A 13,897-nucleotide genomic window follows, 5' to 3' on the forward strand; every position below is an offset into this window, starting at 1 on the left:
TTTGGTCCTTTATTGAACTCAGAGGTTCACAGACTATAAACCAGATTGAATTTTACTATTGCTAAAATCATATTATATTGGAGTTTTTCTACCTCAGCACTGTTGATATTTTCGAATGGATAGTTTTTTGTTGTTGTTGTTGTTGAGGAGGCTGGAGGCTGTCCTGTGCATTGTAAGATGTTTAGCTGCATCTCTGGCCTCTGCCCACCGCATGCCAACAGCAACTCCCTTCCACATTTTTGTGGCAGCCAACAATGTCTCCAGACAAGGCCACATGTCCCCTTTATGGCAGGATCATTCCCAGTTGAGAATCATTAGCAGTGATTCTCATTTCTTATAAGAAATTAAGATAATGTGGCATTTTCTTAAGTTTTAATTTATTCTTCTATATAGATTTAAAATTTTTTCCTATATCTTTTTTTTGAGCCTACTGTAAAAAAAAGAGGCAACCAATAAAATGAGAAGTTGCCAGTGCCTCCAGTGTACTTGTTTCTTTCTTCTTTTTTAAAATTACTTATTTCTATTTGAGAGGCAAACAGACAGCCACACAGAGTTCCCATCTGTAGGCTCATTCCATAGATGCCCACAATGGCCAAGTCTTGGACTGGCTGACACCAAGAGCTGGGAATTTAATCCAGATCTCCCATGTGGGTGGCAGGGACCCACCTACTTGAACCGTCACCTGCCGGAATTGGGAACAGAGCCAGGGCTGGAACCCAGGCACGGTGATGTGGGACGTGGACATCCCAAGCTGCTTCTTAACTGCTAGGCCACATGGCTGTCCCTATAGGTTTCTTTTTTTTTAATTTTTTTTTTTTTTTATTTCTTGACATGCAGGTTAGACAGTGAGAGAGACAGAGACAAAGGTCTTTCTTCCGTTGGTTCACTCCCCAAATGGCTGCTACGGCCAGCGCACTGCACCAATCCGAAGCCAGGAGCCAGGTGCTTCCTCCTGGTCTCCTATGCAGGTGCAGGGCCCAAGTACTTGGGCCATCCTCCACTGCCCTCCCGGGCCATAGCAGAGAGCTGAACTGGAAGAGGAGCAACCGGGACAGAACCCGGAGCCCCAACTGGGACTAGAACTTGGGGTGCCAGCGCCGCAGGTGGAGGATTAGCCAAGTGAGCTGCGGCGCTGGCCAATCTCTACAGGTTTCTTACAAAGTATACTATTCCCATCCTATTATATTAGAATGAAATGTATTCAAATTTAAATATGGAGATCAACAGAACTTTGGTCTATTTTAATATCTACATTGTATCTTATTACTGGGTCTTGCCTCTAACTCAGATGTAAGAGACTGAATTAGAACATTTGAGAAAATATTTTCTGGAACAGTTAATATACAATCTGAAATACTGATGATGTGATAGTATCTGTGTACTTAATAACTGAAATATTTATCACATTTATTTCAAGCTTGTTTTCACCAGTGTAGTTTTTTCACTTTAGACATCCAAAGAAATCACATTTATACTTTTTGAGATTAAATATATACACAATTTGAAGAATGCGTAGAATAGGAGCTGCTTTTTTTTAATAGAATAAGTTGAATGATTACTACATGTATTGCAAAAAATGCTAAACATGTATGAGTAACTAGAATTGCAGATTGCTCATTTTGTACTCTAGTTTTGGTTAACTAAATAAGTTTTTTGTTAAAATTATTTATTTATTTGAAAGGCAGAGTTAGAGAGGAGACAGAGAGATCTTCTTCTTCTTTTTTTTTTTTTAAATAAAGTCAGAGTTTCGTAGAGAGAGAAGGAGAGGCAGAGAGAGAGAGGTCTTCCATCTGCTGGTTCACTCCTCAATTGGCTGCAATGGCTGGAGCTGCGCCGCTCCAAAGCCAGGAGCCAGGAGCTTCTTCCAGGTCTCCCATGTGGATGCAGGGTTCCAAGGACTTGGGCCATCCTCTGCTGCTTTCCCAGACCATAACAGAGAGCTGGGTCGGAAGTGGAGCAGCTGGGACTCCAACCAGTGCCCATGTGTGATGCCAGCACTACGGGAGGCGGCCTTACCTGCTATGCCACAGTGCGGGCCCCAGAGATATTTTCCATCTGCTAGTTCACTCCCCAGATGGCCACAATAGCTGGAGCTTCCTCTGGTTTTCCTCATGGGTACAGGGGCCCACGTACTTGTGTCATCTTCCACTGCTTTTCCAGGCCATCAGCAGAGAGCTAGATTGGAAGAGGAGCAACTGGGACATGAACCGGTGGCCGGATAGGATGCCGATGCAGCAGGCAGAGGCATAGCCTACTACACCACAGCACTGGGCCCCAAATAAATAAATTTCAATCATCTTTTAGGTTTTAATGTGATTGCACAATGTAGTTAGGGAATAAGAACACCCCAGATAAAGAGTCCTTGAAATGTACAGCCATAGTAACTGTGACCAAAAAGCCCTTCATCCTTAGCAAATAGTAATACATTTTGTAACTTTCCCCTAAAAAGAATAAAAGCATCTCAAGTTAATCACCTGGGCTGTATGTCTGATTTAAATGCTATATTGCTTATTTGAAATATAGCAGTAAATTAGAAACTCAGTGCTTTCAACAGCATTAATGATAACCTTGAACCTTCAGAATAAGAGTAATTGGAATTCTGGAATGTGTGATTTGGGATTAGAGAGCCAGAGGGTCAAAGTTTTATCAGGAAACATGTATCTGTTTTTCCATGAAATTCTTTGAAACTTTTATGCGGTGGGAGCACAAGTAGTATTTGTTAACTGCATCTGGATATACTTAGAAAGGGAATGTTAATTGTCTTGTGTATCATTGTGTAGTCAGCATTTCTGCATTTAATTTTTACACACAGTAATATAAATGTGTTTATGCATGCCAAAGCCTCTGAACAGCTTAAAAATTTGTGATGTTCTATACGGTTCTAACTCTAGAAGAGATTAGAAATGAAAAAATTCACAAGACAAAATTGTTTTTCTTGACCAGGACTTTTTTTACGAGGACATGGAGTCTTTGACTCAGATGCTTAGAGCTTTAGCCACAGATGGAAATAAACACCGAGCCAAGGTGGACAAGAGGAAGCAGCGATCAGTTTTCCGAGATGTCCTGAGGGCTGTGGAGGTAAGCTGCTAAAATGCTCTTAATAGCTCTGGCTGCTTTTTGGCAGATGGGTCGTTTTGTTGATTGGATTTTCCCTTTGATCAAAATAATTTCTTCATTTTGAGACTCAGGTCTTCAACGGCAGAAGTGTAGGCTACTTCTTTTTTCTTTTTTTTAAACAAAGGGAACTTTATGCTGATGTATAAAACTAATTATTTTTCTTTAAAAAACCATGGTGGTAGAAATGTATTTCATCTTGATACACTTGACATTATTTAAGCAATGCTGTGTGGCACACCAGTACATACTTGCATGCATTTTTTTTTTTAATGAATATAATAAACTCAGTTTCTAACTTAACTTTGCCTTTAAGCAAAGACCTTATGATGTCTGAAGGAAGGCCATGAACTAAAAACCAAAATCACAACCCAGCATTTTACCAGGGCCACTTAAAACCACCATCTGACACTTGATTTTGTTCTGTAGTCCTCTCACCTGCTTCAGTCTGTATGGCAAGTAAAGTGATTCAGAAACCTTCAGGTATTAGAATGCTTGGTTAAAAGGAGCTGTAGGATAAGGGCAGTCTCATTGGAGAACACTGGAGTCTTCTTAATAATGTTTTTCCATTAGCCAGGCAGGAAGTAATTCTTGGATTTAAATGGTATATTTCTGAAACCTTTGCTCTCTGATAGGGCATTTCTGCTAAAGATCTGCATATCTTCAGAGTGTCATTCAGTGTGATGGAGTGTGTGAAAATTTAGAATGGGAATTTAAACGAGAGAAGCTAAGGCCCCTCTGCACACCCAGTTTTGTTATATTCCAGTGATTCTCATGTGTGCTTTACTTTCGTCATTTTAGTTTACTTTTTAAAAGGCTTATTTATTTATTTGAATAGCAGAGCTAGACACAGAGAGAGAGAGAAAGAGGGAGAAAGGTCTTTTTATTTTTTTTTAATTTTTTTAAATTTTTTATTTTTATTTTTTTGATAGGCAGAGTGGACAGTGAGAGAGAGAGACAGAGAGAAAGGTCTTCCTTTTCCGTTGGTTCACCCTCCAATGGCCGTGTGGCCGGTGCACCGCGCTGATCTGAAGCCAGGAGCCAGGTGCTTCTCCTGGTCTCCCATGCAGGTGCAGGGCCCAAGGACTTGGGCCATCCTCCACTGCACTCCTGGGCCACAGCAGAGAGCTGGACTGGAAGAGGAGCAACCGGGACAGAATCCGGCGCCCTGACCGGGACTAGAACCCGGATTGCCGGTGCCACAGGCGGAGGATTAGCCTATTGAGCCGTGGCGCCGGCCGGGAGAAATGTCTTGAATCCATTGGGATCATGCCATCATGCCTCAAATGGCTGCACCAACAGGTCTGGGCCAAGCTGGAACCAGCAATTCCATCAGGGTCTCCCACATGGTTGATAGGGGCCCAAGTACTTGAGCCATCTTCTTCTGCTTTCCCAGACACATTAGCAGGGAGTTGAATTAGAAGTAGAGTAGGTGCGACTTGAACCTGCACTCTGATATGCAGTGGTTTGACCTCCTATACCAGAATACTGGTGCCATAATCTACTTTTACAAAAGCTAACACTAGCGTATGAATTAGAGATTCACTAGGATCTATATGTTTTGGTTAATGTGATTCTGATTACATTGCAGTCATATTTTATATATACTCTGAATTTTATAATCTAAAAACAAAATCACAACTTGAGCAGACAAGAATAATAAGAATTGAAATTATCATTAAGCCATTTTCTCCCATCCAAGTACTAACCAGGCCCGACCCTGCTTAGCTTCCGAGATCAGACGAGATCGGGCGCGTTCAGGGTGGTATGGCCGTAGACCATTAAGCCATTTTCTTCAAGTAACTATACACTATACCTCTGTTTAGAGGTTTTAATTTTCTGGAGTAGATCTGATTTCAGGTTTCCTGCTTTGATGCCTCTTTTCTGAGTAGTAGATTGTAAGGGTCAGTAGGAGCTGACAGATGAGCTCAGCACTGATTAACGTGAGAACGACATAAGTGAAGTCTCATTGTATCCAGCAGTCCTCCTGTACCTGTACTCTGCAGACACGGCTACCCATGGAAACCATTCTTGTACTGATCTTGCCCTCCTAGCCCTTGCCCAGCCTCTCTTCATCTCACTCCCTACTGTTCCACTGGGCTCACTGTTCTCCAGGTGCTGCTTGAGTGCATTGCCAGACAGGACTCTTTAGAGCTTTTCTTTCTTTCCATGGGAATCTAATTTTTTGTTGTTGTTGTTGTTTTTTTTTTTTTTGGAGTGCCTTGCTTCACTGATGAATCTGTTAAACAAAGGTTGCTCAACTGACATAAAGGATAATTATTTATCTTAAACCTTTCTCGAGGAGCTGGCATTATGGTACAGCTGGTTAAGCTGTAGCTTGCTTACTTCGGATCCAGCTTCCTGCTAGTGTGCCTGGGAAAGCAGCAGAAGATGTACTTGGACCCTTGCCACCATGTGGGAGATCCACATGGAGCTCCAGGCCTGGCTATTGGAGCCATTTGGGGAATGAATCAGCAGATGGAAGATCTCTGTCCCTCTGTCTTTCAAATAAATAAATGAATAAATAAACCTTAATAAACAAAACCAAAAGTTTGTTGAAATTCATGTACTCCTTAAATCAGCAACCATAAGGTTTTCCTATTTCACTTCCATTATAGCTTTTAAACAACAGAATTATCTCCTTTTTTAAGGAAAAATGGGACCTAAGGAATAAAGAACAGTAAGTTGCAAAGCAGCAGTTTAAACCCACTGTGCTGTGCCAAATGATTCATTCATACTTAGTTGTGCCTTCAAGTTGAGTATGACATACAGGATAGTCCTGTATAGTCTGTCCACATTGCAGGTGTGGAATTATCAGGTTAAACCACATTTCAACATGTGTATGTATGTCTGTTTAGAAACTGTGTTTCTCAACAAAAGTCTCTTGGAACATTTTAGTGCCTGTGATGATTTTGGTTCTTCCATTGTCTAGGAACGGGATTTTCCAACGGAAACTGTTAAATTTGGTCCTGAACGCATGTATATTGATAGCTGGGTCAAAAAGCACACCTATGACACCTTTAAGGAGATCCTTGGATCTGGGATACAGTATCACTTGCAGGTAAATGAGTGACATGCTTTCTATGTGTTGCTTTTAAATTAAGGTCACTCTTCAATGTTGTTCACCTAATTGGCTTTTGAAGTTAATTAAATATCCAAAATGTTTCCATATGTTAGGGAACAGCAAATTTATTCTTGAAAGTAAAATTGAATAGATCTGAAATGTGGTGGGATGTTACTGGTGTCTTTGTATGAAAGCCAATAGCTCAATATAGCTTTCTTGGATTTGAGGCATTAGAAAGGAGTCTGCTGTCATTCTGTGAAACAAAATAAGTGACCTGAGTTCATATTTATAGGTGTCACAGAACTCTGCCCATCCCCATCAGATTCATTCTGTTGTTAAAAAAAAAAAAAAAGCAATGATATTTACACTGAGTCTTAACACCCTTTTCATTCATTTAAGTCAAATGAATTCCTTCGCAATGTGTTTGAGCTGGGACCCCCAGTGATGCTTGATGCTGCAACACTTAAAACGATGAAGATTTCTCGTTTTGAAAGGGTAGGTTTTGTTTTTGTTTTTAACAGAACTCAATGCATCAAAGAAAAGTGGAGCTTTAGCTTTGATTTTCTTTGTTGATGGGTATTTTGCAATATCTGCTGATTTGTAGTTTTTCATGTCATACAGAATAGCTATACTAAGGGTATAAAAACTTTACTACATTTGAGGAGGAGGTTTATACAAAATTTTACCCATAGTCCTAGTATTTTAAATTAAATTATTTTATTTTTTGTTTTCTTCTGTTCTATAGAGTTTTCATATTTAAGAATAAGTGCTTCTTTTGTTCCAGATAATACCTTGCTTAGTGAAGTACACCACTCATTTACAAATGAGAAAACTGCTTAGAGTGTAAGGTTAATTAAAAATTAATATTTTCACTTAATGTTTCATAAATCCTTAATTATGTGTGTCTATTTATTATTTTTTAAAGATTTATTTATTTTATTCAAAAGTCAGTTACAGAGAGAGAGGGAGAAACAGACTGAGAGATCTTCCATCCTCTGGTTCACTTCCCAAATGGCCACATCAGCTAGGGCTGGTCAGGCTGAAGTTGGGAGTCAGGTGCTTCATTTGGGTCTCCCACATAGGTGCAGGGGCCCATGGACTTGTGTTTTCCCAGGTGCATTAGCAGGGAGCTGGATTGCAAGTGGAGCAGCTGTGGCTTGAACCGGCATGCATATGGGATGCCAGGGCTGCTGGAAGTGGTTTAACCCACTATTCCACAGTGCTGGTCCTTGTTTTTTATTATTGAGGTGTGATTCACACACCATTTTTTTTTTTTTTTTTGACAGGCAGAGTGGACAGAGAGAGAGAGAGAGAAAGGTTTTCCTTTGCCGTTGGTTCTCCCTCCAATGGCCACTGCGGCCAGTGCGCTGCGGCTGGCACACCGCACTGATCGGAAGGCAGGAGCCAGGTGCTTCTCCTGGTCTCCCATGGGGTGCAGGGCCCAAGGACTTGGGCCATCCTCCACTGCACTCCTGGGCCATAGCAGAGAGCTGGACTGGAAGAGGGGCAACCGGGACAGAATCTGGCGCCCTGACCGGGACTAGAACCCGGTGTGCTGGTGCCACAGGCGGAGGATTAGCCTATTGAGCCGCGGCGCCGGCCTCACACACCATATTTTAAGGCACACATTATAGCGGCATATGCTACAGTGATAATGCTGTGTAGCCCTCGTGACTGTTTAGTTCCAGAGCATTTTTTCACCTCAAAAGAAAGCCCTGTAGTACTTATTAGCTATCACTCCCTGTCTATGTGACCCCAGCCACTCACTGGCAGCTGCTAATGTGCTGTCTCTGTGGATGTACCTATTCTGGATTGTTCATTTAAATGAATCATACACCATGTGACCTTTTGTTGTCTGGCTTTTTTTCACTTAGCATAGTGTTGCCACTGTTCAGCCACTATCCTTTTTGTGGTTGCATAATACTCCATTGTGTGAATATACCATGTTCTGTTATTCATGCTGTTTATTTATGCTGATGGGCATCTGGGCTACTGTCTCCTTTTGGCCATTGTGTGAATAATGCTGCTCTGAACATTGACTGGCAAGTTTGAGGTTTTTTGTCTTTTTTTTTTTTAATTTTAACTCCTACATATAAGTGAGAATATGTGGTATTTGTCTTTCTGGTTCCAGTTATTTCACACTACATGGGTCCTCCAGTTGCATCCATTTTGCTGCAAATGGTAGAATATCATTCTTTTTTTAATAGCTGAATAATATACCAATGTGTATGTATACCATATTTTCTTTATCCATTCATCTGATAAAGGACACCCTGGTTGGTTCCAAATTTTGGCCATTGTCAACATGGTGGTACAGGTATCTCTGATACATTGTGTTCAAGTATTTTCAGTATATACCCAATAGTGGGATTGCTGGATCATATGGCAACTCTATTTTTTAAAGATATCTTCACACTGTTTTCCACAGTGGCTGCACTAATTTACATTCCCACCAACAGAGTGTAAGTGTTCCCTTTCTCCACTTCCTTGCCAGTGTTTGCTCTGTTTTAGATTTGAGCCATTCTGACAGGGATGAGGAGATATCTCATTGTGATTTTGATTGCATTTCCCTGATGGTTAGTGGTGCTGAGCTTTTTTCATGTATCTGTTGGCCCATCAACTGGATTGGTTGTTTTTCTGTTGTTGAGTTTTTTAAGTTGTTGATGTATTTGGGATATTAAACCTCTGTCAGATAGACGGTTTGCAAATAACTTTTTTCTGTTCTGTTGGATGTCTCTTCACTCTTCGGATCGTTTCCTTTGCTGTGCAAAAGCTTCTGAGTTTGATATGGTCTCATTTGTTTAGTTTTGCTTTTGTTGCCTGTGTTATGGGGATCTTGTCCAAGAAGTCATCCCCCAACACCAGTGTGTTGGAGTGTTTTTCCCAACATTTTCTTCCAGCAGTTTCATAGTCTCAGGTATTAAATTTAGGTCTTTGATCCATCTTTAGTTGATTTTTTATATGGTGAGAGGTATGGATCTAATTTCATTCTTCTGCAGAAATCATCCAATTTTGCCAGCACCATTTGTTGAAGAGATTATCATTACTCCACTGTATGTTCTGAGCACTTTTTCAAGAATCAGTTGGCTGTATGTATGTGGATTAATTTCTGGGCTCTCTATTCCATTGATCTATGTATTGGTTTTTATGTTAGTACCAAGCTGTTTTAATTACTGTAGCTTTGTTGTGTGTTTTGAAATCAGGTATCATGATGCCTCTAGCTTGGTTTTTCTTGCTCAGAATCACTTTGGCTATTCGAGGTCTTTTGTGATTCCATATGAATTTTAGGGTTGTTTTTTCTAACTCTGTAAAGAATGCCATTGGTATTTTGATAGGGATTGCATTGAATCTGTAAATTGCTTTAGGTGGTATAGACATTTTGATGATATTCTTCTGATCCATGAGCAAGGAATACCATTCCATTTTTTGTATGTTTGATGATGTCTTTCATAAATGTTTGATAATTTTCATTGTAGAAATCTTTCACTTCAGTTAAATTTATTCCAAATATTTGATTTTTTTGTGTGTGGCTATTGTGAATAGGATTTCTTTCTTGATTTCTCTTTTAGTGAGCTCATCATTAGCATACAAAGAAGCTACTATTTTTTGTATATTTATTTTGTAACCTGCAACTTTACTAACAGCTTTTTTCGTGGATGTGTTTAGGTTTTTCCATTTACAGCATCATGTCACCTGGAGACATGGATAATTTGACTTCTTCTGTTCCAATTTTGATGCCCTTTCTCTCTTTCTTCTCCCTAATTGCTTTTGCTAAAACTTCCAGTACTACATTGAATAAGAGCAATGAAAGTGGACATCCTTGTCTCGTTCCAGATCTTAAGGGAAATGCTAGCTATACAGATTTGACAGCAGAGGATTTCATAGTTTTTAAATGTGTTAATTTAATTAGTATTAAAATGACACCCAATCACTTTTTTATTTCAATTGACTTGAAAGTTGGACTTTATAGTTCACATGACTTGTGATTTCTTTTTCTACATCAGATTGAATGTTGATGCCCTTTTACTTACTGGAATTTTCTTGATGTTTGACTTATTTGAATAATTATTTTCTTAGTATGAAATAGCCATTCACTTTATGTGTTAATTTTTTCCTTCATTTCTGTGTGTGGATGTGTTTTATAAACATTTAAGATATTTATAGGGTCAAATTAATTCATTTTTTCTTTTTGATGTATTTTTTTTATCCTTTGCCCCCACTTTATAAGAACATCTTAAGTCTAACTGATCCACACGTATTTTCTCTTTCTTCATTTCAGCATTTATATAACTCTGCAGCGTTTAAAGCTCGAACAAAAGCTCGAAGCAAATGTCGAGATAAGAGAGCAGATGTTGGAGAATTCTTCTAGATTTTCAGCACTTGAAGATTTAAAATTATTTTTCTTTCATTATTGCTAATGTATTTAAACTTTAGAGACAGTTTTTATATTGGGTCAACTTAGATAATTTTTGTAGCAGGGGTTATATTATAATTTAATATACATATTGCTTATGGTAAGTTCTGATCATTGACTTCTGTGTAAATATAATCAGTAAATATGAATAAAATGTTTGTAATGTTTTGTCCTAATCTATTTATGAAGAGAGCAAAAATACAGCATTTCACATGATTTCATGAAAAGAAAAATTATCAGCCAAGGTTTCATTTCTTATACATGTGGTTGTCAAAAATTCAGGTTGATGATAATAATATATACAAATACACTATCTTAAATAAGAGTTCAAGAAAAAATTTTGGGGAGCTAGTTCCTCTGGAGAAGCTGCTGTATTTTTACTTTGAAATGTAAAGTAGTTAACTTTGTCAGTGGATCAGCAAAAGGAGTGATGCCACCAGCCGTTTGTGCTGCCTTGGAAGTCCACGGAGCCCACGGTGAGTGGGCCAGGTGGTGGCTGACCTTACCCTCTGAGAGCAGCGACCCTGATTTTTCCTGCTGAATGAGACCTCGTGCTTTTGACTTTGAAATAAAGACCTTTTCACATGGAATATGCTTCTTTTCTAACAAAATAAACACTATTTATGGTGTTGAGGTACAACATTCAAAATGGCCAAGCCAGGGAAGGAGGAAGGGAGACAAAACATTATGTATGTGTTCAAAAATGTTAAAATAAATGAAAAAAATGTAGCACAATATAATTGGGATTCAAGTTACTGACTTTTCAGAACATTGTTGCTGCTTGCCCTTGTGTTTGTTTGTTTGTTTTTTTTTAAGAAAAATTGAAAACTAAATATTAGCATTTTAAATGTTGAACTCTACATTAAAATTGTATAGCAGAAGTCACATATGCAGGTTAGGATCTATAGACTTGTTGCTTTGATACGCTTGCTGTGGAAAACAGTGAGAGTTGGGGAAGCAGGTATAGAGTAAGCTCCCACAATCACACAATTTTTTCCAAACCACTCTCCCTCCTGTCCCACATCCCCAGCAACTCCTAGATGGAAGGTCTCCAGAAAACTCTCTAGATGAAAACATTGCCTGGTTTATGGAATCTTTGTTCCCAAGTTCTATCCCTGAAGTGGAAAACAGATTTGGAATCTTAGAACCTGAGTTTATGTATCATCACTTTATATTCCAAGTAGATTAGATCAATGGGAAGAGATTGCAAGTAGTATTTTACCCCTAATTTTATAGTTTCATATGTGTATATATACATTTTTATAATGTTTCAGAAAAATTCATTTGAAACAGAGAGAAAAAGCTATCACCCACCTTCTGCTGGTTCATTCCCCAAATGCCTGCAACAACTGAGAGCCAGGAAGTTAGTTCAGGCCTCCCACATGCATGGCAAGGACCCAACCCCTTGAACCTGCCTCCTAGGATTTGCATTAGCAGGAAGCTGGAATTGGGAGCAGAGCTGGGACTCAAGCCCAGGCCCTGCTATGAGGTGTGGGCATCCTAAGCAGTGTCCCAACTGCTGAGCCTGCTGCTTACATAACTGTACAATCACTTTTGATAAAAATTTTTTATGAATGTTACATCAACAGCTTAATAGTATTTAAAGACTGATAAGGAAAAAAGCCTTCTACTCCATCCTTTGCTGTTCCTCAGTCCCATTCCTGGTGGCATTCAGCCTTCAGTTTTTTCAAGCACCTTGGTTTCAAGTTTTAAGTAATATGCTTTTATGAGTTGTTATTTCAGGTTTCTAACTTTTTTGTTAAGTCAACATAATTCTTTGCATTACTGTGATAGAGTTTATATGTTCACTCCCACATAATCCCAGATCAATTTATTAGACTGTTCTATATTTCAGTCTAGTTACTCATCTGAGTATACAGTTGCTGTCCTGAGACATCACTATCATGTTGAGGATTTGTTGAAAAGCATCCCATGTTTTCTGGACAATTTGTTAGTTTATTTCCTTGTTAAAGTGGAGGGTTTCCTTCACTAGTTTCTTGGGAATAGGTGCATAAGAGGTCAGTTATTTTGCTTATACAGAATTCTAGGTAGGAAGTAAAATTCAGAATAAGAAGATGAATTGACAAGTAGTTGTATTCAAATTAGGAATTCTGAAGGCATTTCACCAGTGTCCTCTTCTCAGCAGAGTATTGAGATGTGCAGTTTTTTTTTTTTTTTTCCTGCTTGTGGAATCTCTTTGTTCCCAGAGTTCTAAAACTGCACAATACTGTGCTTTGGTGGACTTGGCAACGTGGGAAAGAAACCTTTTTTAAATCCATTTGAGAGTGAGCATATGCTCCCATCGCTGGTTCACTCTAAATGCATGCAATGGCCAGAGCTGAAGCCAGTCCAGACCTCCCATATAAGTAGCAGAAACACAATGACCTAAGCTATCGCTGCTGCATCCTAGGATCTACACTGGCAGGAAGGTGGTGTCAGGAGCCAGAGCCAGAAGTCAAACTCAGGTTAGAATGTTAACTGCTATGCTCAATGCCTGCTCCCTGGAGAATGCTAAAGTTCTTGGCCGATGAGATTCTGGAGCACTTGAATTGAACCTAACATTTTTTTCTCAATCATTTCATTTCTGGGACATTTTCTCAATGTGATTTCCCAATATTTCTATTGAATTTTATTTCTGCCTAACATTAAATTCCTTGCTTTCTCCTTGCCTCTAAGTCCTGAGCCTTCCTGAGTTCTATGGCTGTCAGCTCACTCATCAGTGACAGTGCTGCTGAGGCTAGAGGCACTTTCACCTCCTTCCCAATATGTCTATTAAACTCTTCAGTGTGGTTTCTTATTTTCATTCTTTTGGCTTTGTTATTTTTATTCTGCCCCCTTTTTGAGGGTTTGGGAAGAAGAGGGAACAAAAGCATTACTCTGCATATGAATATATAGGTAGGTGATTATTCATGAAATTGATGGGTATTTGCTAGGCTGGGGTTCCTGGGGACTCAATGTGTAAGAATGCTTGACTTTTTTTTTTTTTTTTTTTTATTCGACAGGTAGAGTTAGACAGTGAGAGACAGAAAGGTCTTCCTTCCGTTGGTTCACTCCCCAAATGGTTGCTGTGGCCTGCGCGCTGCACCGATCCAAAGCCAGAAGCCAGGCGCCTCTCCTGGTCTCCCATGTGGTGCAGGCGCCCAAACATTTGGGCCATCCTCCACTGCCCTCCCGGGCCATAGCAGAGAGCTGGACTGGAAGAGGAGCAACCAGGACTGGAACCTGGTGCCCATATGGGATGCTGGTGCCGCAGGTGGAGGATTAACCAAGTGAGCCATGGTGCTAGCCCCAGAATGCTTGACTAA

The 13,897-nt window shown here is 39.6% G+C and overlaps 1 protein-coding gene across 1 annotated transcript in view; it reads left to right on the plus strand.

Moving 5' to 3' along the window:
• IFRD1 (interferon related developmental regulator 1) overlaps positions 1-11,329 on the plus strand; it is a 30,457-nt gene extending 19,128 nt beyond the window's left edge. Inside the window, exons 9-12 of the mRNA XM_062178168.1 lie at positions 2,944-3,078; positions 6,047-6,175; positions 6,578-6,673; positions 10,458-11,329. Of these exons, the coding sequence (XP_062034152.1) occupies positions 2,944-3,078; positions 6,047-6,175; positions 6,578-6,673; positions 10,458-10,547 (450 nt within the window). The 3' untranslated portion in view covers positions 10,548-11,329. The remainder of the gene's footprint in view (positions 1-2,943; positions 3,079-6,046; positions 6,176-6,577; positions 6,674-10,457) is intronic.
• Positions 11,330-13,897: the final 2,568 nt, after the last annotated feature.

This window comes from Lepus europaeus, chromosome 1 (assembly GCF_033115175.1).
Source record: "Lepus europaeus isolate LE1 chromosome 1, mLepTim1.pri, whole genome shotgun sequence".
Classification (NCBI taxonomy): domain Eukaryota; kingdom Metazoa; phylum Chordata; class Mammalia; order Lagomorpha; family Leporidae; genus Lepus; species Lepus europaeus.